Source organism: Cygnus olor, chromosome 4 (genome assembly GCF_009769625.2).
Source record: "Cygnus olor isolate bCygOlo1 chromosome 4, bCygOlo1.pri.v2, whole genome shotgun sequence".
NCBI classification, from domain to species: domain Eukaryota; kingdom Metazoa; phylum Chordata; class Aves; order Anseriformes; family Anatidae; genus Cygnus; species Cygnus olor.
This window is the reverse complement of record NC_049172.1, coordinates 3,171,709-3,194,388: the sequence shown is the minus strand read 5'-3', so window position 1 is coordinate 3,194,388 and position 22,680 is coordinate 3,171,709. Positions and strand designations below refer to the sequence as shown.

Below are 22,680 nucleotides of genomic sequence, written 5' to 3'. Positions count from 1 at the left end.
TTTAACAGCTTTACTTCAAAAATCCATATAAGAGCTACAATGACCACCATAAGCTGCACGGTCATACTGGACAAATTGTCTGAGAGTTTAGAGAATTTACTTATATTAACATCTGGAATATAAAGTAGATAAAACCCATCAGAGAGTTTGAAATGTTTCATTCATCAGTAAATCCATTATGCTGTACTAAACCACATTGACCCCTTCGCAGTTATGACAAAAGTTTCCATTACCAGAGGTTTAAAGAACCTCTGTTTTTTCCAAGCCTTTTAGTATTTAGATAAACTCTGGAGTATGGAAAGATTCAGGATTAAACTGTGCACTCAGCTATCTGAGTGAATCACATACTGAAGTCAGTTTTATCTGTTAGATGCATATAAAGAGAAAAAATAGTCTTTTTCTTTCAGGAGTCCTTAACCACATACTTATTAGGGGAAGCTAGCTGAGTTGTTGCTGGTAAGAAATGTCAGGTTGCAGGCAGGTAAGAGCTCAGCATATCCCCCAGTCCTTTCTGAGGCCCCTTCCTGGGGTTATTTTCTGTTAAAAATAACCCCAAAGGCCCAGCTGGGTCTGGAGCAGATGCAGGCACACAAGAGTTGTGTAGCTGTTGAATGAGCTAGTGCACGAGGCCCAGTTTGAGGCTGGCTTTAGGTGTTCGTGCTAGCTTTATGCCAGCTGAGACAGATGACACACAGTACGTGCTCTGCCATAAGATCTGTGACAAATTTTGACCTGTTTGAAGCAGCAAGGTATCTCACGTCTGTATTACACAGCTATGGCCTTTCAATCTGGTATTAAGAGGGCTAAAACTGGTTCTCAGTGGCCTTTGATCCCTCCACTGAAATACTGCCCTCGCTCCCAGCGCAGTGCCTGGGCTCAGGCAGCCCCAAATCCCCTATCACTGGAACCCAACAGAAAACTCTCCTGAGGTATCACTGCAGTGTCTGCTGCTCTTGCCCAAGCACCTACTGTTGGATACAGTTAGAGAGCACACACCTGGCTAGAGGGAGTTTTAGTCTGACTCGCTCCAGCTGTTCCCACATTTTGTGGTGTAGAGCGGTGTTTCCGACAGGCTGCTGTGACCGGCCTGTCCCAGCTCTGAGCAAAGCCACAGCATTGTCTTCCTCCTACAGCAAGCACCCATTTCTCCAGAAACCCCATTAATTACAGACTCTGTCATGAGGTTCTGACTTGCCTTACTGACCCCAAATGACAAAGGCTCATTCAAGAGGATCTCTCTTTTTCCCTTAAGAGATATGTTGTCTGTTTGACATGTAGAGTAAGGCATTCTTTTCCGGAATCTACCCTTTAACTTTATAAGAGCCAGAAAACATAACATGCTCGTGGCATTGCCTTTTCTAAGACTATTTACTATGAAGGGGAACAGGTTTCTTTGAGGTTATTAAAGTTGCGCAGGCCGTAACAGTGTCTGCATCCAAAGAAAACCCCGTGAGGGCTTCAAAGGCCCTGTTCTTCCCGTGGGCACTGGAGCCTCTGCCCCCAGAGGTGCATGGGGAGCACCCACGCGCTGAGCATCGCGAAGAGGCCACCAAAGGCCAACAGCTGTGGTTAGGAACAGCGTGGCTTTTGTGAAATACAGTTAGCTTTGCTTCGCTGCATAAGTTACGGGAGAATTTTCTTCTGCTGAGGTCAACATGAAGCCGGTAGGGCTTTGGAGAGTTGAGGAGGGAACCATAGCACAAAGCCAGCCAGCAGTTAGAGCACTCCTGGCACACCGCTCGCCAGACCCTGCGAGGCAGCAGGGATCAGAGGCTGTGCAGCAAAGAACAGCTGTGGCTTCAGCTTCTTCTAAACGCACGCTTCACCATGCACAAACCTGCAGAGGTTTGTGGTGGCCAGAGGCCACCAGCCCAACCCAGGGCGCTGGCAATTGACTCGGTGTGCATACAGGTCCATGTCTGTAAAAAACACACTTGGCGGTGGCCTGAAGGTGTGACTACACCACAACAGGCCGAGCGGTTCTCTGTGGTGGTTTTGGGTTGACCACAGCTGCCGCTGTTCGTTGCCCAATAGTAACGGCAGGAAAAGCAAAAAGCAGGTGGGATTCTTCACAAGCAGCAGCAGGCTCCACACCCAAGGGCCGGAAAGCCACACAAAATTCGGATGAACGCCCGATTTCCACATAATCACTGGTCGTGTTAGCACTCAGCTAACTGACTGCCTGTGGAAACCCAACGGGGCCGGGCTGGGGGGCGGGAATCCCGCTCGTCTCAGGCGGGACGGGGCCAGGACCGGGGCTGGGACTGGGACTGGGGCAGGGACCGGGATTCGGGCTGGGGTCTGGGTTGGGACCGCGGCCACACAGCTCCTTCCCGTGGGGAGCCCAGGCCCGGCCCCGGCCCCGGCCCCGGCCCCGGCCCCGCCCCGCGGCGAGGAGGAGCCGGGAGCGGACGGCTCCGCTCGGCGCTGTGGGAGGAAGCGCCTTTCTCCTCCTACTCCTCCTCCTGCTACTGCTGCTGCTGCTGCTGCTGCTGCTGTTCGGCCACCGCCGCCCCGAGGAGCCATGGGCTCCGCGGCCGAGCTGCTGCCGCCGCCCGGGGAGTGCGAGCGGGAGTCGGCGGAGCCCGCCCGGCACCGGCGGTGCCCAGCGGAGCAGGTCGGTGGTGGCGGGGCTGGGGCTGCGGGGGGTTAGGGCCGAGACCCACACCCCGACACCCACCCCTCGACAGATAGCCACCCCTCGACACACCCACCCTGCCCCGGGGCCACCGCTGGGCTCGTTCTGGGGGGGGGCCCGTCCCCGTGCATGGAGCCCCTGCTGCCCCCTAGAGCAGGGCTCGGCCCCTGGCTCGAAATCACTGTTCTTAATGCACCTTTATTGATGTTTGTGTTTTCTTTTTTAACTTCTATTTTTAATACTTAATTGTAATGAGCTGCTCTAAACCCCTTGAGAATAGTCAAGGAAGAGAAATGCATTATCGCAGGTAATTACACCGGAGCAAGCAGAGCTGCTGGAGTACATCCTGAACTAACTTTCAGACAGATTTCTTTAATTTGATAGTTACTTCTGTTGAAAGTCTGTATAGGCTAGCCCTGTCTGCATTGAACCAGAAATGAGCCTTTTCACAGCTAGAAATAGCTTAGCGTTTGAAAGCGTCTAGTGGCACTGATGGCCAGAAGCACTCCACTTCTGATGGACACAAGAGGTTTTTCTCAGTGGCCATTCACATAAGCCTGTGCGCCTTTCTGGTCCCTTCCCCTGGCAAAGGTGGGCAGAGCAGGAGGGCACCTGGACATGGGGTTGGGCAGGACATGCTGAGAGGTGTAGCAGTGCCAGCCCTTGAGCGGGATGCTGTGGGAGGTGAGTTGGAAACACTGACCGGCTCTGGTGCTGTCTCCTGTCACCAAAGCCACCGTCAGGTTGGTCTCGGCTGTCACTACTCCAGGCCTTGGCCCCTCATGAAGCAGGGGAGTCTCCAGGTGCATTGGTGCGGCTGCAGGAGCAGTGTAGCAGGAGGCCATTCAGGCTGGAGAACCACTTGCCCTGCTGCTAAGTGTTTTGAAATGAACTTGGCGAAGGTACCGCTCGAGCGGCCAACTTTCCCATAAGTTGAGGCGTCGCATTTGGATAGCCAGGCAGAGATTTTAAATAGGCTGTGAGAAAAAGGGAGGAAATGCTTTCCATTTACTGGAAATGTGCCACTGTTGTTAGTGTGTGGTGGGGTTTTTTTTCTGCATACTGGGGTGCCTGCACTGGGACAAATAATAAACTTGATTTAGAAATTAGGAATATCAATTGCCTTCACTTAAAAATATATAATGAACTATATGAAAACATATAACCATGGAAATATACTATGTAATAGTAAAAGTAATCATAACTTGTAAATATGAGTGTTTTATTTTTATGTGTATATGGGGAAGGAGAATCTGGAGTTAGCAGTAGCAAGATCTGTTGCAAACTTGGGCTTCAAGAAAAGCAGAAAAAGCAGAAAGGCCAAGGTTATCTTGAAGTAAAGAAGTAGACGAGAGCAAATCCTTTGGCCTTTTACGAGGGGTTTTTTTTAAGTGATGACCTGGGGCTGGTACCCTGGGGGTTATTTTATTTTTTCCCCATTTCCTCCCAAATGTACTCACTTTGTGTAAGACCCTACCTACTGGTATAATTCTAAAATAATACCTTCTTGATTAGCAGGACATAAATAATACTATATACACTTTTTTTTTTTTTTGAGAATAGTCTCTAGGAAATCTATTTATGAAATGCTAAACCCTCTGGCTGTAATATTGTATTGAAGCTTATTACAGTAAGGACAGCAAGAACCTGCCTAATGAAGTTAGTGAGAGGTACATTTTTAAAAGACTAAAAGGGTGTGTTACTAGATGTCATACATGGCCTGTGGAATTCATTACTGCAATAGGCTGTAGAGTTACCTGCTTCAGCAATTAGATTAAAAGCTGAACCAGATGATAATGTGATTAATATTCTTTGTAGGTTTGCATGCAAAGATGAGAATGATTAAACTTTGAAGCACTGCGGAACCAGGGTTGTTTTCTTCCACCGTTCTTTTATTACACTGCTGGTGTGACAATATTGTAAATGTTATCAGGGTAAGCCACGAAATGGGAGTAGAAGGGTGAAATATACGGTGGTGTGTGATAACAAAAGGTGAGGCAAAAGTCCCGCATTACGGTAGGACATGAGGTAGCGTTAGCAGCAGTCACAGTGCCTGAAGTGTTTATAGGGACTTGGAAGCCAACCTGTGTTGGCTTTCAGTGCAGGTAAATTCTCGTGCTTTAAAAGCAGGGTGAATGAGGGTGGCTGACTTGCTATGACTCTGTGAACTGTCAGCTGTAACTGATGCTGGTAAAGGCAGGGCTCAGGAGACTTCCGGGGCAAGCATGAAATCTCTGCTCAGCTCACACCAGACCAGTTTTGTTTTCAGTAGTCGTCTGTCATCAAACTGTTTTGCAGGAGAAAGAAATTCCATGAAAATATATATACATATATATATATATATATATATATATTTTTATTTTTTTTTTCCTCATAGATAAACCTGTGCTGAGAATGTTCTGTCTAGGCTGTAATGGGTTTACCCTCTTATAATCTGTTTAAGTTGAGGGCAATGGCAAAATTCCAGGTTTGCTTCGCTGAAGCTAAGATTTCCACCTTGAGCTGGTTGAAGATAAACAGAATCCCAAGTGTTGTCAGACAGCTAAGCAAAACCATCCTCCTAGATGGTATCTAAATGCGGAGCTAATATGCGATGTGTGTATTCACACGTAGGTAAATTAGCTTACGGTCACCCTTTTATTAACCTGTGTTTTTGACTTTTTGGGTTGCTTTATTATTTTGAACAGCATTTTATCTCTGTAAATGGAGTATTTTACCTTTTAATAGATGGATTCAGCTTTAGAAGAACTATTATATAAAAAAAAAATTGGTGTTGCCCATCGAGAATTATGTTGAATATGTATGGATATCTTAGCTGAAGGTTTTCAAGTCCTGAACTTTTTGAGTAAGTTTCCAGTATACTGTATCACTAGTATTTCTCCAGGATGGAAAGAATCAGCTGAGACAAAATTAGAGGGTGCTTTCAACAGCATCATGGTCTCTCTCATAGAAACGTTTCATTGTCCTGTAGCACACTGACTGCACCACAGATCTATACTATATTGCCTGGAACTACTTAGTTTCAGTTACAAGTCAGCACGTGGCAACTGTGGTGCCAAAGGCTAGAAACTTCTAATTTATTCTGCACCAAGATGAAAAAGCTGAAAATTGTAGGCTTTTCCTGCTTGCCCTTGTTGGGATTTGTTTCCAAACTGAAAATAGCAATATCTGGCAGGAAGGGCTTATTCCAAAATTTGTTCTGGATCTCCTAGAGACTTAACTCTATTGCAGAGGTTCATAACTACACAGTAATAGCTTTCTAAAAATCATTATTGGGTTTTCTGAGCGTTGGTAGTGTTTTAAGAAAAAACAAGCCTTCAGATGTACTTGTAGCACCTGCACTAGGTAGCATAGCATGCTCTGCTTTAATAATATGAAGATCCTACTTTGTTAAAAACAAAAGTATTCTGGAGAAAGAAGCAAACTGAAATGTCTCCTCCCTAGGAGGAAATACTAACCATTGCTGCATTTCACAAGCCAGAGGATTAATACCAGGCTGACCGTACAGCTGACTGCAACCTTCTGCTGGCTCAAGCAGACCGCTTTGAGCAGGGAAACCTTGATAAAACAAAATCCTGTGGACATTGTGGCTAGGTGCAAGGCAAAGATGGTTGGAAATGACTTTTGGTCTGGTCCCTGAGAGAAATCAGGGCACGGCTGGGATGGGGTCACGGGGACAGCAGGAGGAGTGCCTTCTGCAGCCAAGGGAAGGGCATGGGCAGGCGGCAGCATTCCGTGCCAGGGGAGGCACCCTCTCCTCTGACCTCCCGTACACGTGTTTGGGTGCACCACTCTCACGTTTGCTGCCGAAATAGTGGGGGAGCTAATACATCGCTCTTGCTTCTCTTATGTTGTTGCTTGTTTCTATAGAAACATCTTGTTTCTACTTCGTAAATGGTGTCTAGGTTCTTGCTGTGAAACAAACATTAACCCAATCTTCATTCTGCAAGTTTTCATTGAAACTCCCTGTTACAGGATGGTACTGTTATTGATAGCTATTGTAAAGTAGCTCTAGTATTAAGATTTCCTCTATGTTTGTTGCATTCCCCCATCCCTCCACCCTAGGAACAAATTGAACTTAGTTTTTCCACTGCCTTGTTTTTCGTTTGGGAGTGATTTATGACTTTTTTTTTCCCCTTCATTTTCTAATCTATTAATATTTAATATTTACATATCAGATTAAAGTTAACCTGGAGAAATGAGCCTGGGTTGATGTTCTCCAGACAGTTTAAATGAAGTGTGTTTTCTTAATAGTCTGCTGGCTGAGTGTCAAGATGTTTTTACCACTTAGTTACAAGGTCACACGCTAAACATTAGTTACGTGCGAGTGAATATCACGCAGGGATGCAGTTTGCTTCCCGCTACAATACAAGAGGAAGGAAGGAAAAAAAAGAAACTTTCCAGTAAAGTTATTTGCCATTCTTGGGCAAATTTCATTTTTAAAAGTCTGTCCATGGCAATACACTGGGCAGTCAGCTGCCTGAATATAAGGAAAATTGGGTATTTCATTCCTCCTCGACTTACGTGGCTGGCAACCATCAGATAGCAGCAGCTGTGTGCCATGGTTGCACTGCACAGAAGCTGGTCTCTTATTTTGGAGGGAAAGGGAGCTTGTGGTTTCTTCTGGCATAGCCTCTGTCATCTGCTTGCTTGCTTCTCGTATTTTTGAGTAAGATTGAGCTCAAAGTATTTTCAGTTTTAGTTTGCAATCTCTGAAAGGAGATGACTTTGTGAAGATGTCTTTTCTGTGCTTTAGTGTCTAGATTTCAAAACTACAGGAGTATTTTTCGGGAGGTACGCATGTTGCCAAAGCCATGTCTTAGTGGCTTTTTTGACATTGAAGTATGAGTGGGCTTCAGCTGTCAGACACACCACCTGTTCCCTGCAGTAAAAATAGACAGGAGTGGAGGAAAATAGATCGTGAGAACTTAAATACTGCAGAAGAAACTTTTTATGTTTAAAAAAAATGCAGGTGTATATATGATAGCGAATTTCTTGATTACAAATTTTTAATGTTTCATTTAGATGTTGTTAAACACATTTGTTACTAAATTCCAAAGGGGGTTCTTTCCTATCTAACATGGAAATAATTGTCTTAAACATGCCATCTCTTTTTCTTTTATAACAGTAAATGTGACCGGTTATGATCTGAGGCGTGTTGGAAACGGTTTGGAGACACTGCTGCTTTTGTGTTTGAGGTGAACTCGATGGATACCTTTTTCCTACTTCCCTCTCTTTTTCTTCTTCCCCACCAGCCCAACAGCATTTTTCCAAACTGTACAAGCTATTTCACAACCATTTACATCCACAGCACATGGAGGGCAATTATGTGCCCGGTCCATGAGGCTTCTTTCCCTTCCATTGTAGGAGCCCACATTTGTGTAATGCTCTTTTGGGCAGCTGGTGCAAACAACGAGGAGCTGATAGAGTTGAACTCAGCCTGGTGGTGTTGCTTAGTCGAGTGCAGGTGGGAATTTTTCAAGGTGTCTGAGCAACAGAAGGCTCTTAGGACTTCTTCAGTTCATTAATCATGAGAAATAGGAAGAAGGATGTTACTTGGTTTGTTTTGAATGTTGTACCTTCAGAGTAGTTGAATTAAAAAAAAAAAAACTGATTCTTCAGGTGGAATAGATTCCTTACGTTCATCCACTCCATCCTGCTACAGGACAGAGGCTGCTCAGCTTCATCTATTTATTTGACTCAAGTCAGTTATTCGGGATTTTTTACATGTGTGCGCGCCCCACACAAAACAAACCAGGTATGTTGGGCAGGTGCATGTCCCCTCCAGACCTGTTCCTGACCTGCATCCTCCGAGGGCTCAGGAAGCAATGAAATACAGTCTGCAAGTCATCAGTGGTAGGCACTGAGTGCTCCCAGCAGTTTGAGGAAAAAAAGACCCTGAACTGAGCATGTTACACTTAAGAGGTGCCTTAAAGGATTGTGAAAAGTTCAGTGCTAAATTTATCCTTCTCTCCTAGTGAATGCAGGTGAAGCTTTTCAAAGGTGGTTTCTTTGGGGAGGGTTATGTTCTTACAGGACCTCGTGTTTCTCTGCATGAGGTAAGCTCAGGAAAGGTGCTGCTGCCAGACTGATAGCGAACGGCCCCTGCTCGTCATCTGGAAAACGCAGACGTCCCATGGGCTTTCCTGAACTTCGGTAGCTTGGATTTGAGTGAACATGATGGAAGTCTGCCGTAAGCTGAGGTAGTGGTCAGCATACGTATAATTTCGTGGGTTATGTTGATGACAAACGTGACTGGTAAAGCCACCGCCAGATGTTCACTGGATTCAGTAGGCTGAGCTGACTTTACCTTTTCTGCTGTTTTAAAGCTAGGTCAGAAAAACGTCCCGTTACATGGGAGGGTTCTTCAGCAGTGTTTGAGGGAATTGGGAGCACACACTGCGCTGGAGGCTGACAGAGCTCGTGCTCAGTATATGCTCTGCGGGCTCTTCAGAGACTTTTATTCTGAAAAAAATAAAAAGGTCATTTTCTGGCATCCTGCCTCAGGGAGGGGTTCAACAGGTTCTCCTTAGAACATCTAAAGCCCTGAGCCATTTGGCTTTAGCATCTGGGTAAAATTTGGTTACAGCATTCCTGTAGTAAGATTTGTCAGGTTTGGATCTTCAAGTCCTGCCTTCTTGCCAGTAAATTGCGAGAGGCAGTCAACTACAGCTTTACAGCTGAAAATACCTCATTTTGAGTACAGAGGTTTACTTTATAACACCAAAAATCTGAAGAGACAACAGAAAGCGGATCGTTGTAGATAGTGCCGTGGGCTCGTGACCAGCACTTCCCCTTTCGTTCCACGTGAGAACTCTGTGTTTAAGTGTAAATAACTTCAGGTCAAGGTAGAAACCAAGCACTAAATATTTGAAAAGGAGAAAACAGAATTATCACAGTATTCATTTGAAGGCGTTTAAGGAATATAAAATGAAAAGGAAACTGAGGCAGTGAAGCCATATGCAGCAGCTGTACCTTTGTATAAAGAAATATACTAACGTAATTTGCTTAATGGCGTTGATGGTCTCATTAAGCCTAAAATAGCATCACTTACGTTTAAAATTTATTTAAATTACAGTAAACAGTAATTCATTACAGCAATTGGATAAGGAACATTAGGTTAGGAAACAAATTCAATTGGCATTTCTAATAGTTTGCTTTTAGCTCCATTCAAGCAGTAGAGTGCCATTCTGTTCTATCCTTCAGGAATAATCCTTTGTATTTAGTGAGGAGGGGAGAGACGTTGGGAAGACAGTGCTGCTGTTCTCTGTTAGCAGGTATTTTGGGTGTGCATCCATTTGTATCTCTGGTTGCGCTTCTGTTCCCACATCCCCTCCGAAATTCTCCATTGCTACTGTATTTCAAACAGTGAGGAAAGGCAAGCAGATCACTGAAGATGAGGTAGATCTCTTACCTTACCTCCTGCAGTTTGGCAAATAAAGTCTGGTGGTGACCCCACTTGTTAGCTACCGGGGGAAGAGCTGCTGTAAAGCCTTGAATGCTTGCTTTCTCTGTAGCTGTTGCAGGTAAAGAAATGCCCTCTGCTCCCTCTTTATACGCAAAAAAATCCTTAAAAATGAAGTTAGGAAACCAAGTCTGGGTTGTTGGTTTTTAAAACAGCGACATTGAAACAGAAACTTTTTTTGCTTTCTAATGGGAAAGCTTTGTGTTGTTTTGTTGGAGAGGGATCTGGTCAGTACATCTCTCTTCCTATGTTTTTCTTCTGTGGCAATGTCTTTCTAGCTGCAGGCTGATTCAGCAAGACTTAGTCCAGCGGGAGTTGAGACAACAGGGAGCTGTGTACCTACTGAAGGCAGCCACCATCTAAAAATGTTTGGAAAAGTACTTTAGGAAAAAAAGGAGATATTTGGTTCTGAGGATGTGGTCAGAGATACGGGCACACCTGTATAACTGTACGCAGTTTTGCTGTCTCACTGAAAATTAATAAGAGAAGAACTAGCTGCAGTGGTAAAAGCTTTTCTAATGCTTTTTCTTGTAGCAATTTGGAGTATTGTGACATTACTGATGCTTGCCCGGATAGTCTTCTTTTAGTTCCACCTCTGAAGAAACCTACATGTCCAGTATGTAAAATGAATATGCAGTAATGAAGAAAAATATGCCGTCTGTGTTTTACAATGGATCATCTGTTTTCAGTTGCACTTGTTTTTTGCTGAGTTGCCTGAAGCAAGACATACTCAGCATGGATCAGCTGTAGTAGGCTTTGAAATTTTGCAAATTCCCATAATCCTTCTGAAAGTTTTTGTAAGCTATGTAAAATATTTGGAAAAATGGCTTGACACTTGTTTTGTACCTCAGCACGTCCTCTTCAGTCTCCTTGCCTAGAAGCATGCTTCATGTAATTGCTCTAGGGATTCACGAATCCACCCTGGTTTGAGAAGGAAAGGTTGTCCAGGTGAAGTGGAGCTGGAGCTCCCCCGAGTCGCTCTGGGCGAGGCTTCCAGCACGGTGAGGAGTGCTGTCAGTAACCCAGAGCCACAGAAGGGATTTGCTTATTAATTTGGTTTTCCTCTCCTGGTTGCAGTGGCTGCTAGCTTGACGCTTAAGCTACTTCTCAGGCACATGTAGTGGTTTCTCTGCGTGCATGAGATGTTTCTCTCAGGCGTGGTCTCTGTACCACTTGACGAGAGCTGTTCTCTGCTCTCCTTTGCCGTCCCAGAGGATGGATGTTTCCTTCCCAACACATACCTTCTCTTTTCCCTACTTGTTGCGATCAATTCACCACTTAGGCTAATAGTACGGCGTTTCTGCTCTGTCTCCCTGCGCTCTTTGAGGAGAGGAATGAGAGCTGCTATGAAAATGCCTCATTCCTAGGGCAGCAAGCACCCTGCCACTCGGAGCCTGCTCCTGCAGGCCTGGGCTTACTTACCAAAGAGGCTCTACCTTTCCTGGAGAGACTGATGTTGAAACGCTGGAATTAAAGAGAAATTAATAGCTGCTTGAATTATTAGCACTATTAAAGGCAAAATGCTGAAAAATGGAGGTTTCATATCCACTGAGGTGGGGAAAAAATGACCTGTGCTTGAGAAGCAGGCTGAAAAGAGGAAAGGAGGGTGGCTGTTGGTGTGTAATGTCAAGTGCTGCGATTCTCCAAGGTTAGACTCTTCTGTAGAAACACACAGAAATTGAATACAACACTCCTTACTGTTCAGGCTTCCTGCACCCCTCCCTTTCTGGGATTCAGTGCCAAAGCTTAAACCAAAATCTTTATGAATATGCAAATAAGAAACTACCCAAGCACACACAGCTGAGGGACTGCAGGCTTTTGTTTTGTTTGTTTGTGTTTTTTTTCCCAGTAGAATTTGTGGTGGCCCAACGTTCAATTGGTCAGAGGGTTACACATTATGGCCTGAAGTTTGGCTTAGAAAAAAAAGGCACTGGTTTGTTTGCTGCGGGAATGGGAATTCACTTTATGTCTTGCTGTCTAACAGAGAGCCCGGTGCTGCTGTGGAGTAGGGTTTCTGTTTCTTACCGAGACTGTGCCGTGTAACCAGGGACGCAGAGTGGCTTTCATCCTTGGAGATGTAATTGAAGATGCACATGTGCTTTGAATCCAGGAGTGGACTAATTGCACGTAGGGTTTACAGGCAATTTGTTGGACTTATTGATCAGCTGACTGAAATATTGATGAGTAGCTGCTGTTTGTGTTTTCATTGCTGCCTAATGGAAGGATTAACAAACTCATGTTCATCATCTTGAAAGTGTGCTCACCCCGTCATACCCAAACACAAGGCGGTAAGGTTTTGTGCAAAGCATCTCTGGACGTTGGGGAATTACAGAGGGGATTTCAAGCTCTCTAATCTAGTTACAATACACATGTTGAAACAGTGCCTTTGACGCATGGTTTTTGCCGTGAACCGTGCTATCTTCATCTAAAGATGTTCTGCCGTGCTGTGAATTTGCCCCATCATTTTTCATTTTGGGAATGCTGCAGAGCTTTCTCTCTCTCTGCTGTGTTTCCTGGTACCACCACTTCGGTCTGTCTTCCCACGCCCGCCTTGCACTATTTTCTCTGCACTATTTTATGTGTCCTGAGTTCAGACCAGGCAGTCTCATCCTTCACGCTGTACCCAAGTCACAAGCTGCAAAGCCTTTTCAGCTTCTTGATCTAAGAAGTAAATTATAGTGTGTATATCCTATGTTTATGCATTAAAATATAAACTGCTGAGCCTTGCTCACATGAATCATCGTAATATGAACTGATTGTACAATATATTCCTTAATTTTGTATTCTGTCCACAGGTCCAACAAGAACAAAGAAACCACACCGCAGAACCCGTAATAGATGATTATAAAAAGATGGGGACTCTCTTCGGCGAACTAAACAAAAGCCTTATCAGAATAGGCTTCACAAGGATGTATTTTGGAGAACGGATAGTAGAACCCGTAATTATTATGTTCTTCTGGGTCATGCTCTGGTTTGTTGGCTTACAGGCTCTTGGACTAGTTGCTGTTCTGTGCCTTGTCATTATTTATGTACAACAATAAGGTTTTGCAGATGCCTGTTGGATTATGTATTTAAACACTGTCACTATCTCGGTGGATTTGTATGTTTAAGTAAATGGGTGGCACATCAAAAGTTGCAAAGCTTTGAATTGTATTTTGCTGAACTTCTGAGGTTTGGGATGAGGGGAACTAAAATTATCAATTCAAAGCAAAGTCAGTAGTTCTACTACAGCTTTGAAGGGCAAAAAATGAGCCGTTCTTCATATAATGGTGTCCAGAGTAATGTACCCTTTTCTACACCCTTGGGGCCTTAGTCCGAGTACTGGCTTTTTATCCCCCACCCTGCAATGCTCTTGTTTTGCATAGTGAAAACTTCCTGTCTGGTTTGAAGAGGGCACTGGATGTGAGTGTCTGCTTCATTGCCGGGAGGGCTGTGTGCTGTTTGTTCTCTGAATCTGCATAATTTGCTAGTTTGTTGCTGAAAAAGTAGATACACACGAGGGAGGCTTGCTAAGAAACCTCCAATGACAAACGGTCAGAAGATGGACACAGCTTCCTGACATGAAAGCACCTCTGCTTCAGTACAGTTTATACCAAGTTTTCCTCCAGGAAGCAAGCTATGCCAGAAAAATGCTTTTATACTAATGCTGGTGACTTCACACGAGACTTCAGCTGTTGTTTAGGGCTAGGGAGGAATCATAATCCCATTTAGCCAAATGGTCTAATGCAGCTCTGCCTTGGTTTTGGAAATGTACTCAGCTCCTGCTGCTTTTTTTTTTTTTTAATCTTGCTTTTCCCCTCACACCTCCTTCTGAAGACAAATATTTGGCTAATTCATGGACTTTGCAGGTAGTTATAACTGCAGTGTTGGGAATTTGCCATTCCAGACAGCAATTAGAATATTGTCTGCTTCCTCTGGGGTCCTGCGTGACGTGTCTGAACAACTAGCCAGGGAATCGACAGGCGCTGTTAACACTTCCCTCATCTGCTGCACTGTGCTCCCAACATGGGCGAGAAGATTTGTGTGCATAAGTAAATCAGGCTTGTTTCCTCATGCAGGACAAGAATGTAGTTGAAATCAAGTGGTCATTTTATTTAGCAGTCTTAATTGATTTATTTCAAAAATAGGCAATAAAATGCGTATCTGTAAAATGCGTATCTATAGGTGGGTGTCATGGGCAACACAAATATGAGAATAGGAGATATAGATATATGTATATATTCAAAAGTAGGTGCAAAATTCTCCCTGGCTCCCTAGGAGCCACACCAAGGATGTATTGAGTATTTCAGAGTGAGTTGAATGTGCTCATTTAAAGGAAAATAGTAAAATGAGACAGAATCGTTACTAAATAGGCTACAAGTTTAACATTTGTTGTACGTTGCTTTTAGTTGTTGTACATTGCTTTTTAACTTAATTACAAAGTTGACTTCATCTATGGCAGAATGAAATTATACATTATTTAGTGATATAATATCAGCTGTGAAATTTACAGAAAACTACTTAAGCTTTTGCAGTGTTTTGTTTTGATTTTTTTTTCCCCTAAACATTTTTATATTAGCAGTGATCAACAACAGATAGTTTTTAGTTCAAAATGCTAAGTCTTTTCCGAAGACTTTTGAAGTTAAGGGTAGCTCCCTTATGGTCCCAGCCCTGCAACTGGATTCACAAGGCAGATTTTATGCCAGTATGGATCGCGTTGGTTGCTGGGCTCAAGTTCCAGGGCCTTTGGCCCCAGTCCTTACAGACTTTCCTGTTGGTGTACTAACTGCTGTTTAGTGCTCTGAACTTTACGGCACTTGGCTCCTTTGAAGTCTTTACGTGCCTGAATGCCACCTGTAGAAATGTCTCAGCTGGTCTAATGAGTAGCTGTGTTGTGAGGAGTCGTGTCTCCTGTCCGGCTCTGATGACCTTGACTGTGGATCGGGAGGCTCTGGTGAACTGGTGTGACTGCATGGCTGTGGGAAGAGGCCTGGGGCATGCTTGGATGGCACCTGGTTAAACAGTCACGCTGATGGCAGGGAAGTGTTTGGCAGCACAAGGTGCTCCTAGATGCAGGGGGTTGTTATTCGCAGCTGCAAGTCCAAAAGCAAACAGCAAGTCAGCAAGTACACACTGAACTCAACGGCAGGAAGCTCTGTACTCAAGTGCCTATGGGTAAACTCTGGTTTTTGCTTCAAATCCTTTAGAAAGCAGAACATGTGTTTATACCTTTGCATATTTGTATAGCTACAATGGTGGTTTTTTGTGTATTCTTCTCCTGTATAAGGGCTATTCTACAAAAGCATCTTGTCATTTAAAATAAAATCCTTCCTTTCTTCCCATAATCAAATTACTGTTCAGAGAAGCTCATCCAATTGCTTTTGTCCTGTGGGAAAGTGTCGATGTGATACCCTCGTTGCAGTAGCACTTGTGTGAAGACGCTGTATTGTGACACGGCATGTAGTATTTTCTTGAAGTGGTGACTTTGCACTGTACGTAAGGAATGGGGAGCAATGAACCAAGGGTGTGAGTGTTGAGCTGAGGAGATTGTTTATATGCATGTAACCTTCTGTTACATTCATCACTGTGGCTGTTTTGCTCATGGAGTCATTTCAGTTACTCTTTTCATGTTTGTGTCTCTATACCTGTGATGTACGGAAAGGTAGCTTTTGGACTAAAGTTGTGTACAGTGAATACTTGACATTGTTTCTCTTGTGGGTAATAATGTTGTCTTTCGTAGAAGTTTTTAAACTTTTTAAAACCCGAAAGAATAGTTCTCTTAATGGAGTTAGATTGACAGAAAATGAAGAAAACAAGCCTTGCATGGAAGATATCCTTCACCTTCCATTGTCTGCCTTTTTGGTTTCATACATTCCATTGTATATAAGAACTTGCATAGTCTTTTTTACTATTATTATTTTTAAAGCTATTGCTATACTATCTCCCTGCCAGTTGCAGGGAAAGAGACATAAGGAATAAAGGGGACTGAGATACAGTCAGACGCAAATAGTGGAAAATGGAATGCAGTGAAGTGATGCTTATATGGATTATAAGAAATCTGATTGTAAACCTGTGCCAAAAGTGAGGAGGAAATGGGTGAATTGTGTTCTTCCTTCCATCCAAATGTAGTTGAAGGCAGTGGGAGCACCAGGCATTCCAAGAATGTCCCTAGCTAAAAAGCAGAAGGTTCATTTTAAAAAAGTCACTTTTGTATGTTTATATTGGTATATATGATTATCGGAACTGAAAGTACCTGGATGCACCTGGGTGTAGGGACTGTATGAAGGAATTTTGTCCCCTAAATCTGCATTAAACAACAAATGATATAATTTCTGTTGGTCAATGTAACGTATGAAAAGCTTTTTATATAACCTCTGTTTTTTAAAGGATGGACTCTTTCGTACTGTTTCACACCTGCCAAATGCATAAATGTCTGAACTACTGTGTACAGAGAAGAAACTGCACGAAGGAGAATCTTGGAGGACCCTGTTTGCACTGAAAACTCATCCCATTGAAACTGTCATCTAAAAAGCAAAACTCACGTTTCTTGAAAGCTCTGTACTAAATGAATCCTATGGAAAGCACTTTGTTATTCTTTGTAATAAAAAGTCTTGTCAACGAGAACCAAATTCTTTGTGGTTCTTTGTTCAAGGCTGACTCCTTTCAAATCTCATGGTAGGCCCAGATGAAGCAGGGCAGCATTCAAATACATGCTGAAATAGTTCACTTGCAGCTGCTGGAGAAAGAGCTGCAGGACAAGAGCTGAATAAACTATCATGTCTGTATGGATGAGTGTACAGCAAGTTATGCTGGAAAGCAAAAATAGAACTAGATGTTAACAAATAATGGCAACGTTGTGGTGCAAAGTAGTTCTTATTTCTTGGCATATCTCTTAATTTTGCACCCAGTGCATCCCTTGGAGGAACCAAATGTGGTCAGCGGTGTAAAAAGTAGTGACAATTGCTGTGCCACAAGAAAGTTTGGGAGTTTTCAATTATTTTTTAAATACTTAAAGAACAACATATGGTCCAAAAGAAATCCACTTTTAACTTCATTCTTTTCTTCCTTTTTCTGCAGCTCAGAAGGATGCTTGTTCTGCCAAGTCCAACAGGCACTTAAGTGTGTTTGTGTTGCTCAAGATGCACAGCGAGTTAAGTACTAGAAGTTTTCTAAAAGTAGCAAAGTTTAATTTTAGTCCTTCAAACTCATATTAGCGGTCATGCATAAAATAAGTTAGATTCATTGCTGGAATAAATTCAGGCCTTCAGCTTTTTTATTTCCAAAGAATTATCTTGGCCAGCCCTATTATTGGGCGTACGCAACTTCACCAACCTGGCTTTGACTGGCTGCCGATGTGCTGTCTGTCTACGTTCTGTAGAAGTGGCAGAGAGGGGATTTCAGTATTCTGTTTGATTCTTTTCATCCTGAGCTTTAGGCTGGGCCTTGGGAGCTTATTTCTGAGCCTCTCCACCCTGCCAGAACTGACACTTTCATCCCCTTTCTACTTTTCTTATTTCACTCTGTAGTAGGGTTATTCACAAGAACCGCCCCTCTGTGTGCCAAGGTTTTGGGCTTTTTTCCATCACTCAGTCTCCTTCAAAGTTACCTAGACAGTAATTTTATTTTCAGTTGGATATTTTGTTTGTTTTACCAGGCACCTGCTTAACAGGAAATTGAAGAAAGGATTTTAAAAATATGCATGCCTCAGGTAATCTTTTTTTCTTTTTTTCTTTTTCTGAGCTGTGCTTATCTGTCATTTTAGACAATGGTTTCCAAACTCTGGCTTGCTGTTGCCAAAGGTTCAAAGGAGTGTTGCAAATTCACAGGGCAAAGAGCTGTTGGCACGTCGACTCATGGAATTTGAGAACAGACGGGTCAAGCAGCATGTAGGGATGTTTCAAGCTGGCACAGGCAGGGAGAACGCAAACTTCCCTTAACACCTGCCAGCAGCTCAGTTTCTTCTTTCTTCAGATACTGCTCCCATTGCATACACAACTATCAATATTCCGTCTGCACTTGCTGTGAAGAAACTGAGCTTTCATCAGCTCTGCTTTACACAGAGAACCAAAAGGGGAATTGGACTTAGAACAGTGTTCTCACTTGTGTGTAAGCTTGCAGTGGTTCAAAATTTCAGTCTTGTACCATCCAGGTAATGTTCTTATGTTACATGTAGTTTGATGATTTTCCCTAGCCTATATATTTTTTCCCAGAATTATGGAAGTGAAGCAGCTGAGATCGTATGTCCTTTTTCCCCAAAGAAAACTCCCCTTCCACCCTCACATGGGATGGGGGTGTGACTGGATAATGCCCATCTGATGACAGGAGCTGCTCTTGATGCAGCCTCAGAGGAATCAGCTTCTTCCCAGGGTAGGGAAGTTTACCACAGTGCCAGGAGAAAACATCTTAGCAGGCCCCAAGCATCACTGAAGCAGCAGGAGTTAAGTGGCAAAGAAGGAGAAAGACTGCTGCACCACAGTCCAAAGGATTTGAAAAGATGATACTTGAGACAGAGCTGTTATGGAGTATGGTGTCTTGGTTTTATGGCCATTAGATGTAAATTAATTAAGCCAAATTGTTTCTTGGCTTGTCCTGCCATCACCTTACGCCTGGAGTGAACATTGCTTGTAGCAAATGTTTCTGCTTCTGGAACCTGCCTGGGTCTCCCCAGGCCTATTTTAGATGCACCATTCACTGCTGATTGCATTTTAAAGCCTTGCAGGAGGAAAGGGCTCATCTTCTTGTCCTCATTTGGATGAGGGTTTAATATATGTGAGGAAGGAGCCAAATTAGTCACTGGCAAACTGTTGAGGGCTTCCTCACAGAGGAAAATGCTGCCACTGAAGTGTGGACGATGAAGGTACAAGAGAAGTGGGTTTGCATGCTGTCCAGAACAGATGGTGGAAAGCAACCATTTCTGTGTCTTAATTCACAAACAAATTATCTATTTTCTAATGTAGTGATATTCTCAAGCTAGCAGTGCATCCCAGGTACAATAAGTCTGTAGCAAGGAGATGAATTATTAGGTAAAGAAAATCTTTTGGCAACCAAGATCCCATTCTGTAAAGTGACAGAGGTTAAGAAGTCTCCTTGACTTGAATGAGACTTGAGTTTTTCAGCACTTTGCCTTGTAAATTGCTTATTTCAAAAATTTTAGCTGGTTATCCTTTAAATCATTTTTTCATTCCTGTTCTTTCTCAAAGCTGTTTTGAAAGCTGCTCCTCCCTCGGTAGCTGTTACCAGTGGGGTGACACTTGCCGGTGCGTGCAGGACGGCAGTCACAGGCAGAGGCTGGCAGGGCTTTAATGCAACCTGGCCAGTGTCACAAAGCCTAGCAGCAGGTCTGCAGCGTTCCCCTTGCTGTCACTTTCTGCACTGATGCACCTCATTAGGTGCTCAGCAAGAGCTGACTCCAGCTGATACAGAATTTCCTCAGGCACTGCAGCTCTCTGAGCTCAGACTTTCTGCTGCTAAAGATGCTCAGCCTCTCTCCAGGCAGCTGAGCACTGGATAACTGTCCTTTGCTTCTCGTTAGAGTGGAAATGTATTCCAGCAGTCAGCGTTCGTGTCCTCACCCTAACAAGATTAGGAAAAGCATGAGGATGCAGTTTTCCTGAGAGAACAAATATTTCTCGGCCTTTAAGCTTATTTCCTTAAGTCTCTCTGTGAATCTTGCTGTTGCAGAGAGGAAAAAAGATAAAAATGGTCTTGAGTCTACTGCCCATTTGTGATGCTTAGTCAGATAAGAGAACCCAATGCATGCAAATATTTGAATTTTTTTTTTTTTTACATTTTGTTTCATAGTTTCTTCATTCCATCTGTGATAAGAGAGATAAGAAACTATTTGGCTAAGATCTGTAAGCAAGGGAGCTAACTTGGCTTTTCTCAGTTGACAAGTTCTTATCCCAAGGTCTTCAGCAGGTAAATTGCAGGTAACAACTTCATTTTTTAGCTTTCCTTCAGAATCTCTCTTTATTTTTGTTTTGCTGTTGTTGTTCTAATGCATTGGGATGCAATCTTGGGACCTAGCTTTCTGTTGTAAAATGTTTTGGGGAGTCTGCTCCTTGCTGTGTGGATGCCTCAGTGGAGACAGGACTTCTAGACAATTTAGTTTTGACCCTGCACCTGGCATGGGTTGCATCATTGCTGACACCTGCCTGTCTCTCCAGCTGGGCTTTACTAGCTTGGGGTTTTTTTTCATTTGTTACACTTTAAAAAATATATATAATTCAATGCTTTTTTTTAATCCTCCACTTAAATTTCAAGATTGGTAACACAGATCTTTTCTGATGCTACCCATCTCCCATCTTTTCTGAAAGCTTCCCTATTTTTTCCCCTTCAAATCCCAGTGCAATACAGATAGTAGAGGGGAAAAAAAGTATAACAATTTCCAGATATCCCAGAGAGAAGGCAGTCACTACCCCTACAGTGGCAGCACAGACTTTCTCCTTTCTTAGTGCTTCCGATGTCTCCTGGGGAAACTCAAAACCCATTTAACTCGGGATCATCTCTGCTTGGCCTCTTCTCCCAAGCAACAAGCGAGAGGACAAGAGGAAATGGCCTCGAGTTGCACCCAGGGAGGTATAGGCTGGGTATTAGGAAAAAAAATAACTCTGTCATGGGATCTGATACGTAGCAAAGGTTTTTTGAAGTGTCTGTAAAACATCGATCATTTGGTAGGGAAATCTTTCATTTTTTCTACTTCCAGCACTGTTAATGATTTATTTGGTGTATGCATTTTTCATATATGTATTCAATGAACATTAGAATTAATTTTTATTTCCTGAATAATGTTGAGTATGACGTCTTCTATCTCAACATTTTTGTGTTATGTTTTTATTCAAATCAGCGTTCATTCTAATCCCGTTGCCACTCCTGGTGAAAGCTCTTCAGGTGCTGCTGCTGGCAGGGGATGGAGGGCAGCAGTCCTGCCCAGGTCTTTGTGTTGCCTCCGTGTCAGTCTGGGATCCAAGGTGCATTTCAAGATGTGCTTATGCAGTGATGGGTTTGAGGCAAAACTGCACCCTGGCTTTTCTGTCCTCTGGGGGGGGGGGGGGGGGCGTGGGGAATAGCAGGCCTGCTTCGTGAGAGCTGCTTTGAAGGCTGGCGTGTTTTGTGACAGAGGTCACCCATGTCTCCAGTGACCTTAAGGAGGTGTCACACGCTGCCTCTCTTCTGTCTCAGTGCCAGTGCTGGGGCAAGGATAATTTTGGCTCTGTACAGGAGTGTCAAGCCTTTGCCTAGATTTCTGACTGGTGGTTTAGGAGGAATCCTTTGCCAAGTGCATAGTTACATGCAGTGCAACAGAACAGACCTTGAACCTAAATAAATTGCAGGTAGGCTTCTGCCTTCCTCCTTTCAGGCTTTTTATAAGGAATATGTAGAACAGTTTCTCACATGAAGAAATAGCATTTTACTATTATTGTATAAAAGGAAAACACAATGAGCCCTTAAATAACACTTCTTGTTCCACCTCCCGTGACCTCCTGGGGTTTCCATATGTCTTACAGTTGCCTGAAGAGCCGTGCTACTGCCTGCTTCACAGTGGTGGCTGTGTCTCAGCAGCTAGCACACGATGCCAGCTGAATGTGCGTGGGTGTCTGAATCAAAGGAGTTTCAATGCTGAAAAGCATCTTCTCTTGAGGAGGAGAAATGGAGCTTACTGTATCAGAGGTGTAGGCAGGCACAGATCCTATGGCATTATTACTGTAAAAAGTGCTGAAGCACTCCAATAAAAAACTCAGTAGTTAATGGTGCCATACGTTGTGATTATTATCTTTGTTCATGTCTTCCTGCTCCAATGATTTTATTAACAGCAAGAATTTGCAAAACCATTCTAGCATTGCAGTTCACAGATGTGTAATATCTGTTACCTTCCTGTCTGGACAATGAGCTGTCACAAGTGAAAAAAAAATTACTGGACCTTGGATTTGTTGCTTTTAGGATAATCCTCTTCCTATGCTGCTAGTAATAATATACAGATGAACGGCAACTACTGTATGGTTTAGAAGATTGGCAGTGTAAAACCCAGTTTGAAATGACTTTTTATAAAGGCTTTTTTTAAAAGATACTGCATGCACTACCTTAGTTTTTGTAGGATCTAATTTCTTGAAACACAGCTCCTTCATCTTAGGTACCTGGAAAGAAACTCCTCCTTCCCTGACCTGCCCAGCTGTAAGCACGGTGCTGTGCACTTCTTTCCTTACCACCGGCACATGGAACTGTTCTTGGGAAGCATCTTGCAAATATACAACAAAAGCTCAGGTGAAGATGGAAATTAATTGTTGAATGTCTGTAAGGACCACAGAATAAGATGCTCAGCAATGAAAGGCAGTGATATCAGAAAGCCAACAGCAACTCATACGAGCGTGCTGTTTGTCAGCTCAGAACAAAACCAGCTGTAGATGATGTAAAATAGGACTGGGAATGGTGACTGAATTCTGGATGGCCTGAAGAGCCAGCCAATGCATAACTCAATTTGGCTTTTATTTAGTTTGTGTATACAAGCTGTGCTGTGTACAGTCCCTCAAATGATCTCCAGCTCTTCTCAGCGGTGTACAGCTTGGATATGCGTGAGCAAACCTGTGAATTTGTCCTGTTA

At 43.4% G+C, this 22,680-nt stretch overlaps 1 protein-coding gene across 4 annotated transcripts in view; it reads left to right on the top strand.

The window, feature by feature from the left end:
* The window catches only part of FAM241A (family with sequence similarity 241 member A), a 33,564-nt gene extending 16,861 nt beyond the window's left edge, over positions 1-16,703 (top strand). Inside the window, exons 1-3 of one of the 4 annotated variants that reach the window (XM_040557095.1) lie at positions 10,020-10,039; positions 10,638-10,719; positions 12,899-16,703. In XM_040557095.1, coding sequence (XP_040413029.1) covers positions 10,035-10,039; positions 10,638-10,719; positions 12,899-13,144 — 333 coding nt within the window. In that variant the 5' untranslated portion in view covers positions 10,020-10,034 and the 3' untranslated portion in view covers positions 13,145-16,703. The other 3 variants (XR_005819953.1, XR_005819954.1, XR_005819955.1) reach the window with 3 other exon arrangements.
* The last annotated feature ends 5,977 nt before the right edge of the window (positions 16,704-22,680 follow it).